This window comes from Panthera tigris, chromosome D3 (genome assembly GCF_018350195.1).
Source record: "Panthera tigris isolate Pti1 chromosome D3, P.tigris_Pti1_mat1.1, whole genome shotgun sequence".
NCBI lineage: Eukaryota > Metazoa > Chordata > Mammalia > Carnivora > Felidae > Panthera > Panthera tigris.
The window spans coordinates 31,223,698-31,250,246 of record NC_056671.1 but is presented as its reverse complement, the minus strand read 5'-3'; the positions used below and the strand labels follow the sequence as shown (position 1 = coordinate 31,250,246).

At 40.2% G+C, this 26,549-nt stretch overlaps 1 protein-coding gene and 1 long non-coding RNA gene across 12 annotated transcripts in view; one reads left to right on the top strand and one right to left on the bottom strand.

The window, feature by feature from the left end:
- LDLRAD4 (low density lipoprotein receptor class A domain containing 4) overlaps window positions 1-26,549 on the top strand; it is a 172,671-nt gene that overhangs the window by 114,769 nt on the left and 31,353 nt on the right. The window contains exon 1 of one of the 11 annotated variants that reach the window (XM_042961946.1): window positions 18,056-18,175. The exons of 8 other annotated variants lie outside the window; for them this stretch is intronic. Coding sequence is in view for 1 of the 3 variants with exons in the window: in XM_042961939.1 (XP_042817873.1) it covers window positions 18,866-18,935 (70 nt within the window). In the remaining 2 variants the exon portion in view is untranslated. Of the gene's footprint in view, window positions 1-18,055; window positions 18,211-18,715; window positions 18,936-26,549 lie in introns of those variants that run through there. 2 more of the 11 variants (XM_042961944.1, XM_042961939.1) reach the window with 2 other exon arrangements.
- On the bottom strand, window positions 14,598-21,431 carry LOC122232512. Its single transcript, XR_006209832.1, has 4 exons — window positions 20,746-21,431; window positions 17,003-17,029; window positions 15,905-15,967; window positions 14,598-14,950 (listed from the first exon to the last, which is right to left on the bottom strand). It is a non-coding gene; the product is annotated as an uncharacterized LOC122232512 (long non-coding RNA).

Here is a 26,549-nt window from a genome sequence, read left to right as displayed (position 1 = left end):
CCTTTCAGGAAATTGTTTCTCATCATACAGTTTTTCAGAATAGGTCAGTTGAAGATACTGTACACTTTCTGATTCTATATTTATTTACAACACATCGACACACTCATACACACACGTCTGCTCACAAACACACTAAAATACTCAAGGATCTAACTTTCAAACAGTTCAATCTGAAACAGTCTGAGTGCCTAAAAAATTAGGGTGGATCTGTACATGTATGTGTCCCTGAAACATTACACTATATTTAATCAAAAAGACAAAAGGGGTTGCCAGTTGAGTTATAGTAAATGAAAGACTTAGGGAAATCTAACTGCCTAGGAAGGTGGCAATATTAAAACATTGTATCTGTTTTCATTTTCTTAGAGATTTTCTGTCTTGAAATGTCATGCCTCCCCTAGGTCAGTAGCTCCCAAACTCTAGCATGCATTACAGTCTCCTGGAGGGGTCCATAAAACTCAGATTGCTGGCCCCATGCCCAGAAATTCTGATTCAGTAAATTTGAGGTGGGCCTGAAAATTTGCATTTCTAACAAGTTCCCAGTGATGCTAATGCTAATGCTGCTGGTCCAGGAACCACACTTTTGAGAACCACTGTCCTACGTATCCCATTCCAGAATTCTGTCTGTGGTGTCATGCTTATATATTTTGCATATATTTATTGAGCACTCACCAGGTTCCAGGCACTGTGCTAGATGCATGGAATATGAGAAACACACTGTCCTGGCCTTTGTTGAGAGCAGACAACTGTTCATCATCCTTCACAGGAAAACCCACATTCAATTACCTCAGCCCACCCTTCAATTACCAAGTTGAAGACCTGGTAATTCCTGGGTCCACACTTAGGTTAAGGTGGTGGAATGGTTCAAGACACAGAAGGGTAAACAATTCCAATTACTATTTCCTTTCCTTATAAAACCCTCCTTCCCATCTCCAGTAGACATGTGATGTTAGGTTTTGCAGAGTAACTTCTCTCAGATAGCTGGATCTTTGTATAGATTTGTAGGTCCTTGGATTTTTTTCTAGGGCCACTGCCCAGGTCAGGTACATAGTGGGGTTCCAATACTCAAGAACCGTTGTTTATGATCAAGCCTTTACCATTCATAATCCTGCTTACTCATATCAAATCCTTTGTCTGTTTTTTGTTTTTTTTTTTTTTTTAGCTTATATAGTGTCTACAAAAAAAGAACAAGGTCACTTTCAGCCTTAAACATTTAGCCCCCAGATAACTTTTGAATAATTATAGCTGACCTTGGATCTGTTTCATGTAAATTGGATGGCTGTCCTTTAAGTTACCAGTAATTTCTTTATTTTAGATTCAAGGAACACCTCATATCTGGAATTGAGAAAGCTTTTTTTGTAAGTTGCATCATTTTCTGGGTTCCTGAGGAGGACACAGTCCAACATCATTCGTCTATGAAATAATATTTTCACAAGAATAATTTACTTGTCCTCTTATCTCACTGACACTTTGAGGAACTTTATGAAAATACTGTGAAAAGACAGACTCACTCCTGCCTGAGGTTGAAACCCCTGTGACATTTACACTAGAGGTGGTGTCACTATGTTTGGGATTGCACCTGTGCCTTCTCTCTCATCCCTGGCAGATGCTTCCTTTTTATTACCCATTTGAATATCATTTTGAGTTTCTTTGAGTGAACCAGTTCGAGCTGAACATTTTTACACAGGGATTCTATAGATAAAATAATAATTTATGGGGGCTAGGAAACAAATCTGTATATTGATTTCTTTATTTTCTGAAGATTTTTGGATTATTATCACTTTTTTAAGCAGAGTATTAAATTCACAAATGGGGTTTCAATAAGGGATATATTTTCAAATATATCATCAAAATTATGCAGTATTTTTAAAATTTCAGTTACATCCCTTGCTTTAGAAGTTTTTTTAGAAAAGTATAATATATCTGGTTGTTTTACCATATCAGGTAAGGAAACAAAAGGCACGTTGTATCCCCATGGTTTAGTTTGCAACAGACTCACCTGGTGTTTTCCATAAGCAGCTCCAGTTTTAGAAGACATATTTTAGGCCTACTTCCTCTGTACTCTTAGGACTGAATTGTTCTTGTGCTATCAACATAATCCCCTCACAAAGAATCATATGATCACCACTGGTTCCTTGGAAATATCCTGACCCTATTTCAGAGGAACTGCTACCTTAATCCCAGAGTCCAACAACATTGATTTTATGTATTATGGTGCCCTCATTCAGCTGTTTGTGCACTCAGGAAGCTCAGCTAAATCATCCATCCCTCTGTCTTTTTTTCTGTTTTTCTTTTATTGTTAGTACCTGCCTCCAGAATGTTTTCATCTTTTTAAAATAACCTGTGGTAGGAGAAAGACAGTGAAATGATAGTTTGATGCCACCGCAGGTTGCCTTCCTCAGCTTGGGTTTTTGTCTGTGTGTGGTGGCTCATGAGATGTAGAAAAGGAGCTCAGGCCTCCGCAACACACTCAGCTTCATCCAGAGAGACTGAAGGTATTTGTTTTTGTTGGCACATTCTTGGTGGCGACCCAGAGAGAGTTTGCAGGAACTATATTTCTTCTATTTGAATCAAAGTTTTTGCTGCTCTTCCCACGGACTCTTCTGACAGCCTAGCTTGTTTTGATGTTTTTTTGGGGGATGGATTATGGCAGCACAGCTGTGCTCACTCACATATACCCCAGAAGTCAAGAAAGAGTTGAGTCAAGGTATCTGCAGAGGGAAGATGTCTGTCTCTGACTCCATCTCTAACAGAACCCATAGTTATGTTCCTGAGACTCTTTCATCTGCTCTAGCACTCCTTGGTCTATCTTTCCCCTGGGGTGGGGGTGGGGGGATCATTACATCCAGGGTTGCCATGACCATAAGCATCTAGCACTCCTTGGTCTGTCTTTTCCCCGGGAGGGCGGGGGGTGGGGGGGAGGTCATTACATCCAGGGTTGCCATGAGCATAACAGGACTTAGATTGCAGGGATTGATCAGACTTCACATAGTGAAAGTTAGAAAGAAATAAAAAGTCAAAAGGGAGAGTGAAATCTAAGCGATCAGCAGGACGAGGTGAGCCCAGCATCCTCCTACGCCAAAGCATAAGAGACTCTTAAAAACTGAGAATAAACTGAGGGTTGATGGGGGGTGGGAGGGAGGGGAGGGTGGGTGATGGGCATTGAGGAGGGCACCTGTTGGGATGAGCACTGGGTGTTGTATGGAAACCAATTTGACAATAAATTTCATATTAAAAAAATAATAAAATGAAAAAAAGTCAAAAGGGAGAGAAGAAGCTCAGAGGAGAAAGAGGGGTTTTGGAGAAAAGGAAAGGTGCCTTAAGAATTAAGGCCTTCTCAGGTGAGGTAAATGAGGTAAAGGTGTGGTGGAAGGGAGTAAACTTAGCAAAAGGAGTGAAATCAAGTCTTGTCCACTGTATACTCACTGTAGAATTCCATTTCTTTTCTCTTGTAACAATTTTAAAATAATGCCATATAAATAAGAAAAAACTCTTTGGAGATTTCCTTGAGAATGTCCAAGTCAATAATTTGTCTAGATTAAAGATTTTATTATATAAATTGGTTTGGTGTCAAAGATTTTGAGTTTCACCTTTAACATTACTAGGTAAATTAGAATAGGAATGAAGAGGTTTAAGTAAATCAGCCTTAGTTTTTTGTTTCTTTCTGAAGTCAGCTGCAATATGAAGGAATGATTCCAAAAGGATGTGTGTGTGTGTGTGTGTGTGTGTGTGTGTACATGAGTGCCTGCCAGCCTGAATATATAGAAAGAGGAAGACAGCAGACTGAATTTTTAAAATAAGGAAAATATAGCAGTAATCCAGTCTAGGACAGTATTTCTTAACCCTGGCTGCTAAAATCACCTGGGGGGCCTTAAAAATTACAGATGCCTAAGCCCACCTCTGGGGCTTCGATTTAGTCAGTTTGAGATGAGGCTTAGGTATTGGTATTTGTAAAATACCGAGGTGATAAAATCTGTAGCCAGTTGAGAGCAACTACTCTACAGAGTCTGTGCAGAGTTGAATTCAAGGATAGTGAACAATGGAGCCAATATTGAACTCAGCTATCACTTGTAAATGAGGCCAATGAGAACTCATGTGTGCTTTATAATTATATGCCACTTACATACTGCTTTATTTTTATCACACTCTTAGGGCATTTAGGGGTGAGGATGACCATTTTATAGATAAGGAAACTGAGGCTAAGGAAGGTTATGTGACTAATCCAGAATTACACACAATTTGCAGGTAGTGGGTCAGATTCTAGCCCAGTGTGCGCGTGTTAGTCTTCTGAATTACAACCACAAACCTCAAAAAGACCTTCAATAGTGTTTTGTTAGTATGTTCTTGATGAAGAATGGAATTTTGAGAGAGATGATTTACCCTGTTTAATTGGGAAGAAATGAAATATTTGAATAGTCAGTTACTTTTCACCCAGTGCCTTTCAAAGTTTTCAACCCTGACCTACAGTGAGAAATACATCTTCTATCAAAACCCAATGCAAACACAGGTACATACATTCAGAGCCCAAACACACCTTCTCATCATGCTTATCCTTATTATAGATAAACAAACCGTCTCACAGTGCTTACTTACCCTTGCTATGTGCACTCCGATATTTTCCATTCTATTCTATTTCTTTAAATGCTGGTTGCAGTCTACCGCCCTGACTGCCCTAATGGACTGTGACCCATGGCCTGAAAAACAGTAAATCTTCCCTTCTCTCTGATGCCAGAAAAAGGGTAACACCATTATTAGAAAAGTGAATGACCTGTCTTATACAGCTTTTATGGAAAGATCTGCTGTAGGCCAAAGAATGAATATTATTTGGTAGAGTGTATAGGAAATATTGTTACTTGCAAGCTTGGTCTCTTGATGCTATGTGGTCAACCAGGCTTTTAACCCTTTTAAGGAAATATCTTACACAATGAAGAGTGTAGGTATGATTTTTCCAAGGCAGAATTATGAGTGTTGTTATCCCTTCAGTTTTTAATGTTGCCTTTAACTCTTGGAAGTCTGAGATGAGAAATGGGGGTGTAAAAAAGTAAAACATATAATCTACAAGTATTTTAGAAGGAATTTGTAGTTTCTTGTAGAAGTCATGGTTCCTAGTTGGGGTGTAGAAGGAAGCAAAATCTTGGTGAAGTGATTCAGGTTCTAGCAATTTCTTATGAATTTGTTATCTGACTCACATTTGAAAACCTTATTAAGTGACAGTCTGCATGTAGAAGTCTTTTTAAATATATGAAATACTATTTGCAAAATAATAGTATTTAAAATTTTCTAATTGCCTTTCTGTTGTTGCTGTTGTTATTGTTGTTTTCCAGTCTTGTGTTCCCAGCAAGATTGTGAGGTTTTTGCGAGCTGACCTAGGCAAGGATTTCTCTTCTTCCTCACAGGGCTTTTGCCAGAGATGGTTACATATGAGACGCTCTGTGATCATTTGCCACAGGAAGGCTCAGCCTGCATCTAGGTGTCTGGCCTGTGGCCTAAGAATAGAGGAGTATGGGGATGGGAACATTGGGCAGCCTTTTAAAATGTTTCTTTTCTTCCCAAACATTCTTATATCCTGATTTCCCATCAACATCCTCATTTAGCATTTGCATATATTCATATGTGCACACCTGTATCTCCCCTCTTCACACAAGGCTATATGCCCATGAGCTCTCCTGGTGGGAATAGAACTTAAAGGAGGTGGCTCCTGGCTCAGTCCCTCTAGAGGCCCGTCTGCCACTCAGCTAACACTGCCAGCCACCATGGTGATTCCAGTTGATACTTATTCCAGTTAATACTGTTTAACTTCTACCCACCATGAACCACTGGCTAACAAAGAAAACACTAATGTTGAAATACTAGTGAGGAGATTAAAAAATTATATTCACTCTGAAAATTTATCTCAATGTCTTGCTTAGATCTATATGGCTCATTATCCTGATAGATGTTCTGGTTTTTTCAAAATTTAATGTTAAAGAAGAAAAATATACTGATAATTATATTTTGATTAGGTTTATATTCATTGAGAATAAGCATCATTCACACCTAGAAAGGTGCTTACAAACAATGACACAATACAAAAATTGCAAAAGCAAGCTCATTGATTATTAAAGCTGAAAATACAAAAATCATAAACTTTAAGTAGTTACATTAATGATAAAACAATTTCATTTCATAGTTTTTTTATTATTGAGATATAATTCACATACCATGTAATCCCCCCCCACACTTAAAGTGACATTTAAGTATTTTTTAGTATATTCATAGAGTTGTGCAGTCATCACTACAATCAATGCATTTTTGTCACTCCAGAAAGAAACCTCATACCCATCAATGGTCATCCCCATTTTCTCCCAAGCACCCAGCTCTAGACCACCGCTAATCTACTTTTTGTCTCCATACATTTGCCAATTTTAGACATTTCATATAAATGGAATGATATAATATGTGGTCTTTTGTGGCAGGCTTATTTCACTTAGCATTATGCTTTCAAGGTTCATCCATGTGGTATAGCATGTATCAGGGCTTCATTTCTTTGTATAGTTAAATATCTGTGCTGACAGCTCAGAGCCTGGAGCCTGCTTCGGATTCTGTGCCTCCCTCTCTCTCTGCCCCTCCCCTGCTCATGCTCTGTCTCTCTCTGTCCCAAAAATAAATAAAACATTAAAAAACATGTTTTTAAATATCCACACTTTGTTTAGCCATTCATTTGTTGATGAACATTTGAGTTGTTTCTACTTTTTGGCTATTACGAGCTTACTGCTGTGAACATTTGTATAGAAGTTTTTGTGTGGACATATATTTTCATTTCTCTTGTTTATGTACCTAGAGTAGAATTGCTGGGTCATATAGTAAATGCATGATTAATGTTGAGGAACTGCCTGACTCTTGCCCACAGCAGCTACACCTTTTAACTTTCTCATCAACAATGTTTAAGGGTTTCCATTTCTCCATGTTCTCACCAATACTTGTTATTATCAATCTTTTGATTAGAGTCATCCTAGTGGGTGGGAAGTAGAATCTCACTGTGGTATTGATTTGCATTTCCCTGATGGCTAATGATGCTGAACATCTTTTTATGTGCTTGTTAGTCATTGTATATCTTTTTGGAAAATTGTCTGTATAGATCCTTTGTTCATTTTTTAATCAGATTGTCTTTTTATTATTGAGTTACAAAAATTCTTTATATACTTTAGATATATAACCAGACACATGATTTGTAAACATTTTCTCTCATTTTGTGGATTGTCTTTTCACTTTTTCTTAATGCACAAATTTTTAATTTTGTTAAAATACTTACTAGGTATCTACTTTTATTGTTTCTGCTTTTGATGAGATAACTAAGAAGGCTTTGCCTAATTAAAGATCACAAAGATTTACTCCTATGGTTTTTTCTAAGAATTTTTTAATAGTTTTAGCTCTTAGATTTAGATCTTTCCAGGTGTATGATTACCATTTGTTGGAAAGACTCTTCTTCCCCAGCGATTGGTCATGGCACTTTTGTCAAAAATGAACTGACTATAAATGTGAGGGTTTATTTCTGGACTCTCTATTCCATTGGTAATAGTTAGCCTTATGCCAGTACCACATTGTTTGATTACCACATTGTTTGCATCTTTTGAGATGATCATATGGTTTTGTCCTTTATTTCATTGATATGGTGTATTACTTTAATTGATTTTTGGATGTTAAAATAACCCTGCAGTCCTGGAATAAATCCCAGTTCAGCATATATATTGCTGGAGTTTGGTTTGATGATATCTTGTTGAGGATTTTTGCATCTGATTTTATAAGAGAAGTTTCTGTTTTTGTAATGTCTTTGTGTGATTTTGTTATCAGGGTAATATTTACCTCTTGGGATGAGTTGGGAAGGGTTCTCTGTCTTTCTGTTCTTTAGAAGAACTTGTGAAGAGTATTAATTCTTTAAATGTCTGGTAAAATTCAACAATAATGTCATTTGGGCCTGGGCTTTTCTTTGTGAGAATTTATAAAATTACTAATTCAATGTCTTTACTTGTTATAAGTACATTCAGACTTTCTATTTCTTGTTGAATCAATTTTGGTAGTAGGGGCCTTTCTAGGAATTCTTCCATTATATCTAAGTTACCTAATTTGTTGACATACAGTTGTTCATGTTATTTCAATATAATACTTTTTATGTTTGCAAGATGGGTACACTGACATTGCCTCTTTTGTTCCTAATATTAGTAATTTGAGTCTTTTTTCCCCCTTTTTTCTTTGTCAGTCTATTAAAGGTTTGTCAATTTTGTTGATCTTTTCAATGAACCAAATTTTGGTTTTGGTTTTCTCTATTCTTTTTATATTTCATTATTTTCTGCTCTAATCTTTCTTATTCCCCTCCTTCTTCTTGCTTTAGGCTTAATTTGCTCCTAAATATTTCTTAATTTGTTGTATGCCCTTTGGATAGTTTTCAGAGACTTTAAATAGTTAATTTTAAATAATCTTTGTTAGTTGCTTTCCTGGGGAGTGAGAACATGGATCTCCTTACTCCCCTATTTTAGAAGTGGCTTTTCCATAGTATGTTTTAAGTATGTTCAGTTTCAAACACATTATAATATATATGTGGATAAATCATGTTTTCCTTATGTAATTGACTAAAACTAAATTTTACGGCAAACATTTCTTTTTATTTTTTATTTTTTTATTTTTTAATTTTTTAAATATTTATTTATTTTTGGGAGACAGACAGAGCGCAAGCAGGGGAGGGGCAGAGAGAGAGGGAGACACAGAATCCAAAGCAGGCTCCAGGCTCCGAGCTGTCAGCACAGAGTCTGATGCAGGGCTTGAACCGACGAAACGTGGGATCATAACCTGGGCTGAAGTTGGATGCCTAACTGACTGAGCCACTCAGGCACCCCTACAAACATTTCTTTCAAAAAAAAATTTTTTTAACGTTTATTTATTGTTGAGAGACAGAGAGAAACAGAGCATGAGCATGGGAGGGGCAGAGAGAGAGGGAGACATAGAATCTGAAGCAGGCAGCAGTCTCTCAGCTGTCAGCACAGAGCCTGATGCGGGGCTCAAACTCACAAACAGCGAGATCATGACCTTAGCCAAAGTCAGACGCTTAACCCACTGAGCTACCCAGGTGTCCCAAAACATTTCTTTTTAAATGGGCAATAGTAAGAAATTTTTCTTTTTATTTTATAAATACTATTAAAAGATTTTATTCAAATATATGTTTACTGTAAATTTTTAATAATATACTTCACAAAAAAATCCCTAGCATATCATACGAGTGATTTCATAAGTGTTATTACTTAGAAGAGCTTGAGATTTTTTCAAATGAATTAAAGTCCAGTTAAAAGTTGCTATTATGTAAATTATAGTACAGGTGAAATGCAGATATTTTAAGAACCCTAAAGGTGGGCCTTGAAGGACTGAAGTGTGCAGAACACTGGAATTTGATCCCAGCAGTGAAGTGAGAGAACATCTGAGGACTGAGCCTTGATATGACTTACTAATGGCAGTCTCAGGCAACAGTAGAGGTAGCACTAGAAACTGGTCTCCTGACCAGCATTAGACCCTACCAGGAGGAGCTAAGGCTGAAGTGTTCTGAGGGCAGAATGACAGCAGAGATAACCTACAGCCTAAGAGTTAGGAGCCATTTATCTGAAATCTGATCAAGGTTCTCTATATGCTATTTGTTTGAACTAAGACTCCCCAACAAGAGTATGTGTGACCAGATTGTACCCTGCAGCCAGCCTTGGCCAGGATTTCTGCCTTTAAGAGGAATAAATGGTAAATAGACAGTTTGGAAAGTTTTTCTGTTAGGCACATTACAGGGAAAAAATTGTAAAGGCATCTGCAATATTACCATTTCTGGCCCTTTAAATTGAAAAAAAATTCTGTTTTATTTGTATAACCAAGATTGAGTCTCTGCCAGAAAACCATTCATCCTGTTTGAAAATTCCAAACATTTTTATTATTGCTACTCTATTTTATTGTATTCTATTGGTTTACTAATTTTGAGTGTTTATTATTGGGAATAACAGATTTGGTTAAGGTCACTTTTTGTAAAAACAGGACCACATTTCCCCTTATCCACATAAAAGGCACTCTTGAGTGCCTACTCTCCTGACGATTTGGGTTTCTGTTTGTTTCATGGTGGTAAGATGTCCTCAAAGCCTAGTTGATCTTCATTATCTCTAGCTAATCAGAGGCCTCAAGCCCATTTCCTTGTGGTGATTTCATTGCCTTTGGAGAAAGATCCCTCATTTAAAAAAATTTTTTTTAATGTTTATTTATTTTTGAGAGAGACAGAGACAGAATGCGAGTGGGTTAGGGTCAGAGAGAGAGAGGGAGACACAGGATCGGAAGTAGGCTCCAGGCTCCAAGCTGTCAGCACAGAGCCCGACACCGGGCTCAAACTCAAGAGCCGTCAGATCATGACCTGAGCTGAAGTCAGACGCTCAACTGACTGAGCCACCCAGGCACCCCAACATCCCTCATTTTAAACAAAGAAATTTGACTGACATTATAGTGGGCTTAAAAATTGTCTTTTAGTTTCAGTAATTTTCAATTCACAAATGAATAAGATATTAAGCTGAACAATTCCTTCAGGCACATTACTATTTTCAGTATTAGAATGGGTTCCAATATGAATCTCTAAATGAAGACGACATTTTAAATTAGAAGAGAAAGGGTTATGGACATAATAAACTAGAGATAGAAAAAAAAAAGGATGGGATGCTTTTTTTCCTGGAAAACTCTGATTTTTATCAATACTTACATTATTTTTATTTACCTTTTTATACTACCAGTATAGAACCAGCCACTTCATCATTTCAGAGCCCAAGAAAAGGAAAGGGATAAAAGACAATAGCCTTAACTTACCAGAGAACTGGTTTAGTTTAACCTAAAGGAATAATTACCCAAGGGTGCAATTAAGTTTGCTTCCAACAGTGTCTTCCTTGAGATGTGAAGACTTCCTTCTCAAATGGTAGAGTTAAATGGTCTCTGTGTTCTGTCAGCCCTTCCAAGAGCCTTGGTCTCAGAGAATTAATTCATTCCTCGAATCATTTAAATGGGGCTTATTAATCAAGTTCCTTCTAAAAAATAGGATTTAGCTGAGGAGTCTTCCTTGAACCAGTCACAGTTTGGGTTCTGATTAGTAGATAAAAGTAGATTCTGGAGTGAGACTTTCTGATCTAAGTCCTGGCACTGCCACTTATTAGCTGTGTGACGTTGGGCACAATGTTGGGCATGACCTCTCTGTGACTCAGTTCTCTCATCTGTAAAACTGGGATAAAAATCAGTACTCATTTCATATGGCACCTGTAAGGATTAAATGGCTTAATTAAACGAGTAAAATACTTTGGAATACTTCCTGGCACATAGTAAGTGCTATGTAAGTAGTAACTATTGTTATTACTTAGGTTAAAAACTCTTCCTTTTATAGGACCCTCATTTGTTTGTTCATTCATTCATTCATTCATTCATTCACCTGCTCCTTGCTGAGCACTCTGCCAGTCTCAGCACTTCACTAGCTTTTGCTCAGGATGAACTAGGGATGTCATGGACAGGACAGTTCCTGGCTTCCTTTGTATCCTGTCTCTTCACAGTGACTGGTATATAATGAGTGCTCTGCTCTGACAGAAATGAGGATTGACCTCATGTTTTCAAAGTTGATCTGATACCAGAGAGCAGTGGTTCTTGTTTTTAAAGCATATGTGTGCTAGGCTTGTCTTAAAGTGCCAAGGATGAGAACTGAGTATAGTTATATAGATCTGATGTGATTTTGGATTAACTTGGATTTTAGCCTGTGATTTTTCTAGTGTTTGCCTTAGCATATGCTTTAAAACAGTAACTAAAACCCCGAAATGTGCTTTGACTTTTTCCCAACCTTTGGATAAATTAATGCTTTCACAAAAGCCAGGAACCTAAAGGTCTCAGAACTACCTAAACACATCCTAGAACTTATAAGCAAGACAAAGAGAAGCACCAGAGACGACAACGTGCACCTCACCTCCACATTCAGATTGTCTAAGAAATGCTTGTGATTGCACAGGGACTTCTGCCTTCGAATCTTCAAGAATAATGATCATAGCATTGTTCAGTAATTTAGCAATGACACACAGCAAGTATAGATGCCATGTACTGTGCCATATACTGTATAAGAATGCACAATGTTTGCCTGGAGTAGAGTGCTAATGAAAGTGGTATTTCCATCTCCAAGGGGCAGTTAAAGTTTTTATGGGGTTAAGAACTGGGAATAGAATCGTAGTATCTAGGATCTGAGTTGTCAACATCTTGAGCTTTTTTTTTTTATGGTCTTCTCAGAAATAGGATGCGTTGTGAAGGTTATTCAGCCTTCTAGCTTTTGGAAGAAATTGAGAAAAATATTTGAAAAGCAAAATTAAATATTTTTCTAAATAACCATATTGAATATTTTAAATTTTAAAATATTTGGTGTGTTTGTATATAGAATATATGCATATTTTTTGAAATGTGAAGAGGCTAGAGTAGATCATTTCTACCACACCTTTAATGGGTAACCCCCCTTGATGATGATGTGGCAGTTTTATGAAGGCACCATCAACAGGTCTTGTTGATAGGAAAACAGTTTGGGAGGTGTCAGCAGGTGACTGCTGAAAGAATGCATGCAACACAGGTGGAAAGCCGGTGGGGTATGTAGGTGGCTCAGGTAGTTAAGTGTCTGACTCTTGATTTTGGCTCAGATCATATCTCACTGTTTCTTGGGTTCGAGGCCTATGTCAGGCTTTGCACTGACAACGTGGAGCTTGCTTGGGATTCTCTCTCTTCCACTCTCTGTACCCCTCCCCAACTCAGGCTCGCTTGCTCTCTCTGCCCACTCCCCTTCTCTCAAAATAATAAACTTTTAAAAAATCACTAAAAAAAAAGTGGAAAGCTGTTTCTGGAACCCAAGTGCCAGGACTCTACTTTCCTGGTATCTGGCTCTCTCAGGGAACAGAGAGGCCCAGGAGGACATGAGAGTCAGGCCAAGTTCATAGGAGTGGACTGACAGCATCTTCATAATTCTGCCTTTAAGAAGAGTCTGCTCATGGCACTTGAGTTTTCCCAGAAAGCAAAATCACAATTCTTTCTTAATATATATCCAGAAGTCCTCGGGGACTGCTGAAGTTTTTATGAGGCATGCCAAATATCCTAGAAATTGTATTCCAACACCAGAGACTGTTACCATAAGCTAGTTGGCTTCACCATTATTGTGACCCCTGACAACACAGTCCACCTCTCCTGCTTTTTTCTAAGAGGTGTGGGTGGATCAGTAACAGCCCATTAGTACAGTGGGGAAGACAGCAACAAACACCTGCCCTGTGGTGCTGGGCCTTGCCTTTAGCCCAGGAGGGCAGCATCATGATTTTGCACAGATGTGCATACAAATCCATGCATGTTGAGTACCATTGTTTAAAATCATTGTTGAGTAGCAATCGCTTGGGCTCTAAACGGGAGACCTAGATTCTACTCTCATTTCCTTTGTGTGGTGTGCACAAGTTATATATTCTTCAAGCCCCTGTTTGCTCATTTAATCTGAATGAGGAGTTTGAATTTGACCAAAGTTTCAGAAGAAACTTTGATGTGCAGATGAATCACCTAGGGATATGGTTCAAATGCAGACTCTGGTTCAGTAAAGTCCAGGGCAGGATCCAAGATGCTGTATTTGTAACCAGCTCCCAGGTGATGCCGATGCTGCTGTTCCTTGGATGAATTTGGGGGTAAGGGTTTAGATATGTCTTCTTATTCTGTCTGCCTTCTACCCTATGATACAGGTATTCTTGGCCTCACTTTACAGATGAGGAAACAGGGGCTTAGCTCAAGCTGACATGGTCAGATGGCAGGACTGGATCCCAAACTTGGGTCTAACTGGTCCCAGAAGTTAGCCACCATGAAAACTTTATATTGCCTTCCTTATTTTTTTTTTCCTGGGGCTTGGACGAGTAACTGCAATTTTCAAAGGTATGTAACCTACTTGGTAGGGAGTAGTTTAGCCATTATGAAAATCTATATCACCATAAACACAAAATAATATATAATTCTTTTTTTCATTAGAAGAAAAAATATTATGGTGGCATAGATAAACTCCAAAGTCTTTTAATATAGGGAGTATTGTTGCATATTAGGAAGCTATTTTAAGGCTATTTAATTTAGACTAACTTATTTAATAAGCTTTTAATCCACCTTGTCAGCTTGCTAGCTCTATTATCATGTTGCATATTTTTATATTTGCTGACATTTCTACCAGATGATGGGGGTATCAAGCACTGTGGTTGGAACATATGCAGAGCATTCATATTTCTACATAAAAACCTATGTGTTGCAATTTTTTAAACACTAAGAATACATTAGTAGATTATTCCATGCTATAGGCTAATGTCCACAAATATCAAACTATTACTATGTTTTGAGTCTACAGGAGTCAGCGTTATTTTAAAATCCTCATTCATGACTTTAAGTGTAGCAAACTTACTTAAAATGAACTGTTTTGTTTTCTAAAGGCCAAATTCCAGGGCTTAATTTTTATGTGGAAAACTTCACCTCAGAGCAGAATTTTACAGCATAGTCATAAACCTCAAAGAATAGGAATTTGTAATGGACAGAACCATTGATTCTTAACAGGAGTCACATTAACAGATATACAAGTCACATAAAATGGTTCCAAGAGCCTCTGGCAACATTGAGATACAGAATCTTTAACATGGATTTGCAAGTTAGTGCCTTAAAGGAATCAAGCAGTCAGGCTTTAAAAATCCGAGTATTGATCTGCTTGACATACTTTGGTTAGTTCAGGGGACTTTAGTTTGGATAATTCTAGGTTCACTGCCCATTAAGCAGAATGATAGATAGAGTGGGTAGGAGCTTCTGAGTCAAGCTTCCCAGGGTTCCGACCTGCAGCTTGCCTCTTAGCAGCCATTTGACCTTGGACAAAGTATTCACCCTCTCTGAACCTCAGCTTCTTCCCCTATAAAGTGGGAATAAGAAAACATGACATGAAGGTAAAAGATATACGGTGCCTGAAAGTGCCCAGAACATAACAGTAGATCTTTAGAATGTTTATAAATTCTAATTTTCTGCTATATAATCATTATAAAATATTCCTAACTCTCCAAATGATATTTATCTGTGAAAATTTCTGTTGTGAGTGGGATACCCTTTGAGGGTGGGAATATGGTGACAAGAGACAGCAGGGCATGACCAAGAAGCCCATGGTGATTAAATGCAAGGATTGGACCAGGCAAGATGCTAACCCAAGTTATATGTGATAGAGAAAGATTCTGGTATAGCAGAGCACCCCTTTACCACCTAGAGGTATTTTGTGAAGCTAATGACCCCCTAGTAGCCCCTGAGCTAAAACCCCTGCCCTGTGCTGCCCCTTTTGGCCACTGAGGTTGCAGATGCTCCTAGTCGCTTCAGCTTGTCACATTCGGACCTGGCTGGAAGCCAGTCCTTAGAGCTTGGTTGTTCAATTTCTTAAATAAGTAACTACCTACATACACATAGCACCTAAGACAAGTTCAGCCCTACAGTAAATGCTTGTCTGTCAGATTGCATTGAAGGTCCAGTATATTTCCTCCTAGGGTCTGTAATCACTTAGTAAATATTTTTCAGATGAATTAATGAAATGAAGAGCTTTATAGAGGAAACCTGAAGATGTTGATAGAGTGGGCTTGTGGAGACAACAGCTCTTCAAGTCCTTGTTGCTATCAACAGACCCTGTGAAAATGTCTATCTTAGGCAAGACTTCCAAGGTCTCTGCTGTACTCAGGGAAACCACATACAGCTTTGGGACATTTTTTTTAACTGCTAGTAAAAGCAGTTAGCCCATCAGAGTACTCATTTTAGAGATCCATATTTAAAGACCAGGAGGGAAGAAAGAATTCCTGAATGCAAATGGCTTTTACACTTTCCTACTTACGTGTTTTTATTCAGCAGACTAGTCTCTTCCTACACCCTTCTGCTGTGTGTACTGCCATTTTCTCTGAATTAAGGGAAGAGAAATATTGGCACTCATCAGTTAAAAGGCCCCAGCACAGCGATCCACATCCCATCAGCTAGAATTAGGTGTTTATCAGGACATAAACCCCTGGCTTCTGGGAACCCCTGGTCTGACCTCTGTGTTTTCTTCCTGAAGCACCCTCCCAGGCCAGTGCTTAAAAGAAAATAGAACAAAATCAAGACCACCACCTGGTGATTTAGCCTTGACAACCCTGTAGTGCATGCTGACGGGTGGTGACACACTGGTGTTAATCAGGCAGCATGGCCAGCACACGTCAAACACAGCCCAGAGCGACTCTGGTAAACACCCACCTCAGCCAGCAGTGTGCCTGCTGTGCGGTTTGGGCACTGTTTTGAAAACAAACTCATCCATAAAGTCAAAAGCTTTTAAAGTGATTTTTAAATAGATTAAACATTGGGAACAATTGAACAGAATGAACAAGGAGCTTAATTAAGATTGACTCCCATGGCTCAAATGCCCAGTGATAAGGAAGCCAGCCAAACAAAGTAAGTGTGTTAAGGCTGAGTGGAATACAATACAGCCATTAAAGGTGAAAAATATGCTGGGTTTTGGGTTTGTTTTTTTTTTTGTTTTTGTTTTTGATACATGAAATACGCATCTCAACTAATGTTAAACCCCAAAGTGGACTATTCACAGTCATTTCAAAATGTAGGTATGTCCGTTAACAAACGACAGAGCCAACTTTTATAACATTGACCAATATTTTCATAATATTGACTAACTCCTTGATTTTCAAAAACAGACTTGCATGACAGTCATATGCAATCTTATGAATATTCCCTTTTAAGGACTTGATTTCGAGTGATCACTCGTACCGAACTGACTAGAAAGTGCCATCCCCAGATGGCAAGGACCTGAGGTTGTAGTGACAAGGGAATGTCAAAGACCAGCAGAGCCAGTCTGAAGCCATAGTGTCTAAAGCTTGATGCTGACTCTTCTCTGAGGAGGGTCCCCTGCCCTGGTGACCACACCCCAGCCCAGTTTCCTGAGCCTCACCTTCTTCATTCACCCAGCCACGTGACTCTGAAAAGAAATTAGGGAAAAGCAGAACAAGAAAGGAGAGTTATGTTTTAAATTTGGAAATTGCTCGAGAAAAATCAGGCTGTCTTGATTGGCACATGCAAATGTACGCAACTGTTAATTTTCCTGCTGAAATTCCCATTTCTTTTATCCACAAGAAATCTCTGAAAAATCTTCTTGATGGTTCTTTTGTTCCTTTCCTGCCTCCACCACCAGTAATTAAAACATGAAATAGTGGTGTCTTCTGGCCAACCTAAGGACGTGGTGGTGACATCAAGCCCAGAACACTGCTGTTAGCCCCAGGTGACATGCTGGGGCCGACAGCAGGGACAGGCTGCTGACGTAACTGTCTTCGTTTCTAATGCTGGTAGTAACCAACAGCGTTTAGTTTTGCTTTGACAACTCCTCCTACAGCCAAAACTATTGTTATGGCCCACATGTCATTGCTATTTATCCTAAATAAGGAAAAACAAAGGCTATTCTGGGCACAGAGCAGTGCTTGTGGCTGGGGTTATTTGCAGTATTACTATGGCACTCTGCCCTTTTCACTGTGGCCACACTGATTTTTTATGAAAAGTGCTACAGCAGACACAGGGCCTTCCCTTAAGTCTCTTCACACAGCCCCAGGGCATCAGAATGCACCGGAGATGTCTTAACGCACATATGAAAAACCGTGTAGACCTCAGGGGAGACAGAGACCGTGCTTGCACAAAATGAACCAGGAAAAAGCTCCCTCCTGAGAGATGTCTCTGCTTTACCATTTGGACTCTTTAATTTCTGAACGTTGTAAACTCAAACTGCCTAGTAGTTAAGAATGAGAGTCCTGACTTTACAGCATTCTCTGTGGTATATTTTTGCTACCATACATTGAGAAATAGAGGGGAGAGAAGTGAAGGGCTGACAGGGAAGCGAGAGTGGGAGGGGGAGAAACTGAGTGTTTCCTGCTGTGGTTATGACTTTGCCAGTTGCTAGTGCACAGCTTAGCTGCAAAAGCCATGCGGACTGCTCCCATCAGTTAGAGAGAGACTCTGGGGAGAGGGGGACCCCAAGGATGGCCTGCAGCCTAGCTCCTGGCATGAGGGACGCTGTGGGCACTTCAAGCCAGGACGTGCTCTTAAAGCCGGATCCAGAGCAGAGAAGCTTGAGTGGGTAAGAGTCTGTGCCTGTTTGCACGCGCTGCCTCGGTAAGCTCTCTCTCCATTTCTTCAACCTTGAAAGCTTCTAGCTGAGACCAAGGGAAGAAATATTGTGTTGAGATTTGTAGATCTCCCCCTTTCTGCCTTGTCTGGTTTGATATTTGCCTGTTAAAAAGATTATTGAATGCAGTGGAACAAGATGATCTGTTTAGCTGCATTCTGCCCGTCCGTATGTGTAACATGTCCCATGTGAGGCCAAACATGAGAAATGCAGACTAATCATTGATGTATGTTGCTGAATACAACACTGGGTGTTCAGCTGCTGTCAGGATTTGAGACCCTGGACTTGTTATCTGCTCTGTGACACCACCAGCTTCCTACCACAGAGCTTCTGATTTCTGTGGATGGCAGTTGATAATTGGTAGCCACAGTCTGCGGTCAGAGCCACAGCATTTGAGTCTAGCACCTGGGCTGGGCCCTGCTGATACAGTAGAGAGAGAGAGAGAGACAGACAGAAGCGCGCACACACGCGCGCACACACACACACACACACACACACACACTCACACCCCGCGCTGGCTATAACTGCAGCTCTGAGCTGCCTAAAGAGGAGATTGCCTGAAGCTGAAGGGATGCTTTGAACTGGGGGCGGGGAGGGGGGGACTGCGTCACGGTTGGACTCCCCCTGGCAGAGGACTCGAGTATGTCCAGTGACCACCTGAACAACAGCACACTGAAGGAGGCCCCGTTTAAAGACCTGTTTTTGAAAAAAGGTACACTTTCAGAGGCCAGCTATGGATGATGCCTGCTCTCTGGGGTTTGTGGTGGTTGTTCCTGAAGTTTGGTCTGAGGACAGAGTTGAGAAGAGTAGAAACTCTTTCTCAAGAAGTTTGTATCTCCTTAAGAAGGGTCTATCAGCTCTGAGAACGCTTCAGGGCTTGACTCTGTAGGAAGATGTGTTTTAGGCTTTTTCATCTTCTTTCTCTTCTGTGATCAGTTTGTTCCTGTTGGAGATGCTATACATAAATACACAGGTTTGTTGCTTTGGAGTTTTATTTTTTTAAATGTTCTGTACATGAGACTAACTCCCCCCCACCCCACCCCCAGAAATGCTATTACTTATCACTAGACTCATGGGTACTTTTTTTCACCCTGAGTCATTGAAAACAGCATTTGACAGAAAAGATGTATTTCTCAAGATGTGGGTGGTTTACTGGGTTGTTTCTCGGGTCACCAGTCTACTAACAGTAGACCTTAGGAAAGCAAACTGTGACTCTGAGAGGGAGACTGTGAGAGACAGACAGACTGCTAGCTAGGGAGCATTCAGGAGTCACTGCTCTAAAATGTGAAGAAATGGTTACTTGTGCAGCTGTATATTTTTTCTGATACATTTTCCTAAATTAATAATGTGGCGATGGGGTGGGGGTGGATTTTAAATGAATCCTATAGAGAGAATTATGGGTTTATGTATGTATTTTTTTCCATTTATAACATAGCAGAGGGATAGACTTCTAAAGGGTTTGTAATTGCTCTTACTCCTCTGCTATGTTTTCAGAAAATCCTGTCAATCATCTTTGATTGGAACATAGTTAGCTAGATTTCTTTCTGAAGAGATCGTGAGACTCTAGATTCTAAAATGCATGATGAAAAGTTGTATCGGATGAATGCTTGGACCTTAGTGGATTAAAAAGATGTTATTCTAGCAGCTGGATGGGCTCACAGTGTCTGCATTCTAGGGATTTGGTAGTCAGTCTAATGATTGCTCACTGATACTTGCCTGCCAGTGTCATCAAAGGCACCTGGCTGCGGACTAGAGTCAGGCAGATGTGGGCCACACCTTGCCCTCAGAGCGCCCCATGCCATTTGACTATACTGTGCTTTCACCTCTCCTCCTACAGAACATAGGTATCATTTCCTACATTTATATCCTGCAAAACATTTTATGTAAATATATTAATATAAATAGGATTCTGTAAACAGGTAACTTAATAGCAACCATGAGGTTCTTTTTCCGGTGACTGTTTACACTGCCTAGAATCGTTATAATTGGATAATTTTTATGAGATATGAAAACCTTTGGTAAAACTTCATCACTGAAGTCATTAGTGTTTGGTGGAATTCTGTGCTAGACATTGTTAAAAGCAGAGTAGCCAATTGGGACCCTTCCTTCCAAGGATTTCTTTAGCATTTTATCTAAAATGAACACTGACTTTGTGCCAGTCATGTGATGTGCTACCTACTAAAGATACTAGAAAAGATCAAGATACTATCTCAGAGCTTACTCGAGAAAATGGGCTCTGTAAGTGATAAGTGCTATGACAGAGTGCAGCTGCATGCTAGGGAGCCCCCCCAAGGGTAGTAAGCCTGTCATCAAGTGGTCAGGAAAGAGCTTCTTAAGGAAGATAAAGCTGGGGGGGGGGGGTGACAGACACCAATTTGGGGTATTTCTATGGGGTTGTTCTTCTCCCTTTCTTTTGTTCGACTTGTTATGGGATAGACTCGAGTAGCCAACCCACCCAGGGAAAAGAAAATTCAAAATATATAAGATAATAATCATTACGATTATAGCTCTTACTGTTTTACCTTCTGAACTTCAAGCTGTGAAGTTATTCATATAACACAGGCTGAATTTCCCCCCTTCGACCATGGTGTTTAATGAGTGTGAATTTTCATTCAGCCATTAAAGTCTCCAAGAGTATTTTTAAACTAACAGTTCACAAACTTGAGGCAATTAAGGTCCATGTAGATTCCAATTCCTGCCCCCACCTGTCTTCCTGCCCCCACGTCCCTGTCTCTGTAGGATTGGGGAAAGAATTTACCAGCCTTTAGGAACATTCAGCACTTTAAAAGTGTCACAGAGCCGTAAATAAAGAGCAAGGCACCCCCCACCGGGGCTGTCATCTCACCACACCCACTCTGCCCCGGAAAAGCAGATACTTGGTCGCTGTGCCTGAGCCATGGTGGGGACCTAGGAAAGCTCACTGGGAGAGAGGGGCTGCCCGGACTAAGTCTCTGTGGCAGCTAGCCAGGGTCTCAGTGCTGCCAATAGGTTGTAGCACTTGGGGGAACGAAGTGGAGTGCTGCCATTGGTTAGGTGGCAGAGGAGCCATTTGTGGTGGCGTGCAGGGATTTGTGGAAAGCATTCAGCCCTTACAGTGATGTCACAATATTCTGCATGGCACCCAAGGTATTTCCTTAGTGGGGTGAAAGGAGGGGGTTGATGAGAGGCACAGACTTTGCCCCCAACCCCCCATTTATAGGGTCTGTAAGGCATAAATCACACATCTGGAGCTTTAAACATTTAGAAAATAGGACTTCTGTGAAGTTGATATATTAATCAAGGAAAGACTACATGGAAGATGGTGTTAGCCATCCCACAAATAGAAATAAGTGTTATATTAGGAACCTAAGGTGGTAGAACCACGCTTTCCCAGAGTTCTTTAAAAATAGTACAGACGCTCATGCTTCTAGTATGAGTCAGTTCAGCTCCTCGTTGAACCAGAGAATAGACCCACAGGCCTCACACAATTTTCTCTGTTCCTATAATTCTCCACTGCAGAGCTTGAAGTTTCTTAGGGATAGTTCTATGAAAGTAGAGAGATGTAATCATCACCATCATCACTGTCGCTGTTATAGTAATAAAGTAAGGTGCTGTGATGCCTTCCTGTAAGTTGTAGGCTGAATGTATTATAACATTTCTTGTGTTTGGATTGCAATGACTCATCCATTATAACCTTATGAACTAGAACCCCCATGAAAGGAGGGGGGAGTGTAAAAATTTGACTTTGGCCTAAAATTCTTTCCTTGCATGTATTGCTTTTTGGCATTGCTCTGTTGATGTCAGTATCTATTGGAATCAAGAAAAACTGACCAAGTGGGCTGTGTTCAGAGTCCATATTGGGCACATGAAATTTTAGAAACCCTAAAGTATCCTATTATTTTCTCAGGACTCTACTATTTCTATAGTTTTTTTTTTTTAATCTTTCTGTTTTTAGTAGTTCTTCCAGAATTCATTCTCTCCTTAGCCTCTCCTTCCCACCCTATTCCCAAAACCAAAATCACAAGCATTTTTCCTTTCTTTGTACCCCAAGTTCTGTGCACCAATGCACATTGCCTCTCCCCCACCACAAGAAAACAGACAACATCTTGTAAGGCCAGATGTGGGCAGACCAGGGTGAGGGAGGGTGAGGCAGCAAGGCCCCAGTGTAGTATAAGGTCTCAGCTGGCATCTGCCTCACTTCTATGCACAGACTGTTGTTCCTAGGCACAGGGCTGGATGCCACCTTGATTCAGAAAGCAGTAATGTGCATGCATCTGTCTGAAGAATATGCCTCTCAGGGCCTGTTTAAATTGTCTCCTATGGGGTGGGTAGTAGGCCTCACCATACCTTCTGCTGCTCTGTATCTATACCCTTTGCACGCTGGGTCTCCCAAGCTTGGAGCACATTGAGGAGGAATCAGTGATGTGTAAGGCAGGAGGGTGTGTGTGTGCACTTGTGTATGCGCATGCATGTGTGGGAACACATGTGGCCAGGAACTGCTACCTTGAAGGGATGGTGGTTTCAGCAGGAAGTGAAGAGTGCTCAGCCTGCCTGAGCCCTGACTGTGCAGTACAGGAAATTGCTGGGTAAGGTCCCCAGAAGTCCCAAAAAGGTTTGTGGTTGAGATCTGGAGTGCAGATATCTTGAAAATGGACACCTTGAAGAACAGGTGTGCTGAATTTCACCCGATACTTGCATTCAGAAGTGAGAGGTTTTGTTTTGTTTTATTTTGTTAATATAAAGCTTCTTTTACTTGTCCTGTGAGTTATTTTCTTGAGGAGGTGTAATATCAGGCCCTTGGCAACAGAGCCACATCCGGGTACTGCAAAATACTGTGCGGGCCCAGCTGCCTCTGAGCAATCTCCATGCAGGAGTGAAGGGTTCAGGAGTGGCAAAGGAAGAGACAGGAATCACCTATCACTGTTATTACACAATGTATGCAGAGAGAGGAGGGGGACTGGGTTTCCCATCTACCATCCAAGCTGTGATATCCTATAGTGGTGTGATCTTTACTTAATTTGCCTTTTATGATGCATTTTTAGTAGAATTTTTCCTGTTTAAAGTAGAAGAGGGTGTGGGAGGACAAGTATCAGGCAAAGTTGCTCACATACCCCCTTGTGAGCTTGAAGGGGGAGTCTTGAAGGGAGAAGTTATCAGTAGCAGAGATCTCTGGAATCTGGATGTCATCATCATACTTGTCCCCAAGAACACTCTCTCTGTTCACTCTAATTTTCATTCTGAGAATTCTCTGGACCCTTTTAGCCCTTTATACTTTCTAGTTGTTAGTGTTTGAGAAAGCAGTCTTTTTTCATTGATGCATTTTGCCCAGCGTTCAAAGTGAAGGTCAGCTGCACATTTGACTGGGGCTGTGCCACTCTGCTGAGGCTCCATCCCCAGGAGCTCCACATGCCTCTCTGACTTCAGGGTTTCAAGAAACATGACAGGTGACCCTGGACTGCAAGCAGGGCCAAATCGCTGCTGCTGTGCTTACTATTGCTCCTGTGTCTGATTAGGACTTGGTTGTTAGGATGGTGGCCTTTGGGACCTGGGCCAGTCTCTGCAGGAAGAGCTGCCTCTCATGCTGGCCCAGGTGCTATAGTAGCTGAAGCTCTGATTGGGCTTCTGTCACCCAGATTGGCCACTGGGCTACACTGCTGGGCTGCTTGCCTTAGTGAGTGGCACCCAGGGTGTGCCAGCCTGTGCTCTTGCCCCAGGTGAGTTCTGCATTATTCGGATGCCTGTGAACCCCTAGGGTCTCTGTGTGTACTTTGCTCCATAGATGCACCTGCTGTGGCTGTACTTGTGCATGAAAACTCAGGAGAGTGGCCCAGGAGCTGTTCTGACCACATCTCAAATCCTAGCATCAGGAGTATCTCCAAGAAATCCAGGCCGTTAGTGTTTGTACTAGAGTGCCTGCTGTCAAATCAGTCTAGACCGCCAGTTCTCCACGTGTGGCTCAAGAATCTCTGGGGATCCCTGAGACCCCAGTCCCCAGTGGTCAGTAAGACCACATCTCCTTCATATACCTCAACCAGAACCAACATATCCCAACAGATTGAAGGTGAAGCAGGGAGAAGAATCCAGCTATCTTCTATTAAGACATATAAGAGGGGAGTCTAAGTGGCTTAGTCGGTTAAGTGTCCAACTTCAGCTCAGGTCATGATCCCACGGTTCATGGGTTCGAGCCCCACATCGGACTCTGTGCTAACAGCCCAGAGCCTGGAGCCTGCTTCAGATTCTGTGTCTCCCTCTTTCTCTCTGCCTCTCCCCAGCTTGTGCTTGTGCTTGTGCTTACTCGCTCACTCGCTCTCTCTCTCTCTCTCTCTCTCTCTCTCCCTCCCTCCCTCCTTCTCTCTAAAATAAATAAACATTAAAAGAAATTTGAAAAAGTCATATAAGAGATGTGCAGAAGTGTAAAGAAATGCCACCCTTATAAATAAATTTGTTTTGAAAATAGCATATATAGTTGTTATATATTTTAATATATAATTTTTCTTTTTTAATAAATAAATATTTAAAATTTTCAGTATTGAATGTAAATATGGCAAACATCAATAGATGTCATCCATACAAATAAAGCTCTTTGGGGTGTAACCAGTAGCTTTTAAGAGTGTAGAGGGGTCCTGAGATGAAAGCACTGGAGAACTGTTGGTATTAAGCAAAGCAGGAGCGTGGGAGGAAGTGCAGCAAGTTTGGACATTTGGTGGGGCGGGAGAAGGGGGGCGGTGCTTTCCAGCTGTTGGCACCTTAGCAGGGCCAGGGGAGGGCCCACTATACATAGCATGTTGACAAGAAAGCTGATGAAACACAACCTTAGAGCAGGTAGTCCCCTTTAAAAGAAAGATTCCATACACTTTCCACAACTAAGATCTTTCTTATTCATGCTTATGATGAACTCTTTAATGTGCTGTTAGATCAGAAGATCCATGTCCTTCAGAAGATATAAAATGTTCCATGTGCTGTCTCAGACCAAAAGAAATCAAGTCCAGAGCGAACACACATCTAAACATAAAAATGCAATCTATAAAAATCTTAGAAAAAAATATTTTTAGAATACTGGAGAAGGCCTTCTTAATCAAACAGGAAGCTTGGAAGCCATAAAAGAAAAAGTACTTCATGACATAAACATTTATATCTTTTATAGAGAAGCTCACAGCAAAGTTAGTGACAGACTAGGAGAAAATACTTGCAGCACATGTAACAAAGATTTGTAGTCATAATATGTAAAGACTGCTTACCAGTAAACAAGAAATTACAAATAAACTGATATGAACTAACATGATTATGAAAAAGAAATTGCCAATCAGGGAAAGACCTAAAATTACTGGTAAAACAGATTAAAACAAGATATATGTTTTTGTCTATCAGATTCATGCAGATGAGAAGGGTGAGTATTCAGTGTTGATGAGCATGTGGGGCAAGAGCCTTCTCATAAGGCAGGGTCTCAGTAGCTATCAGCATTTAAAAGGATATGTCCTTGACCCAGAAATTTCAATTTTAGGAATCTTTCCTGTAGGGATACTTAAAATGTGGGTCAACACTCACATTCACACACATACATACACATGCACATACAATCTTTTGGTCACAATAGAAAAAAAGGGGGAGGGGGAACACCTAAATATCTATCACTTGGAAAATATAAATTCCAGTATATCAGTGTTCTGGAATAGATAGCCACCATAAAGAATGAGGTTGGCTTTTATATATTCTTGTTTTAAAATGCCATGATACATTGGGTGGAAAAAAGCCAGCAATGTATTTGTACAATGATTCCACTCATTAAAAGAAGAAAGCCCTTATTTATTAAGCAAATGCACAGATATACACAATGGGTGAACTGTGTGAACCCCAGGATGGCATGGGGTTCGGTGGGGTCAGGGAATCCTGCAGGCCTACAAAGGACTGTTACATTGTACACTATTTCCTTCTATATTGTTTAAATAATTTAAATTGTTTAAATAAGTCTTCATTATTTTTATAATAAAAATCCTTTTAAAAATCATAGATACACCCCAAATGCCCATAGAATTATGGAAAATATAATTTGATTGCATTGCTACAGATGGTTATCTACATAGCTTTCTATATTCAGGAAAACATAACCTAGAAAGACGTCCTTCAGGTGAAGAATTAACCCATGAAGACTTTGTACAGGACCCCTCACTATAATCATCACTTTTCCTATTTTTCCATGTCCATAAAGCAATGAAGCTTTTTTGAGAAAAGAAAACATTTGTCAATTTCAGGGCATGATTTAACCTGATGATCAGCCATTAGGCCTTGGGGTGTGTCCAGAACAATGACAGCAATGAAAGATGGGGGTGAGGTGGAGAGCGCAGCACCT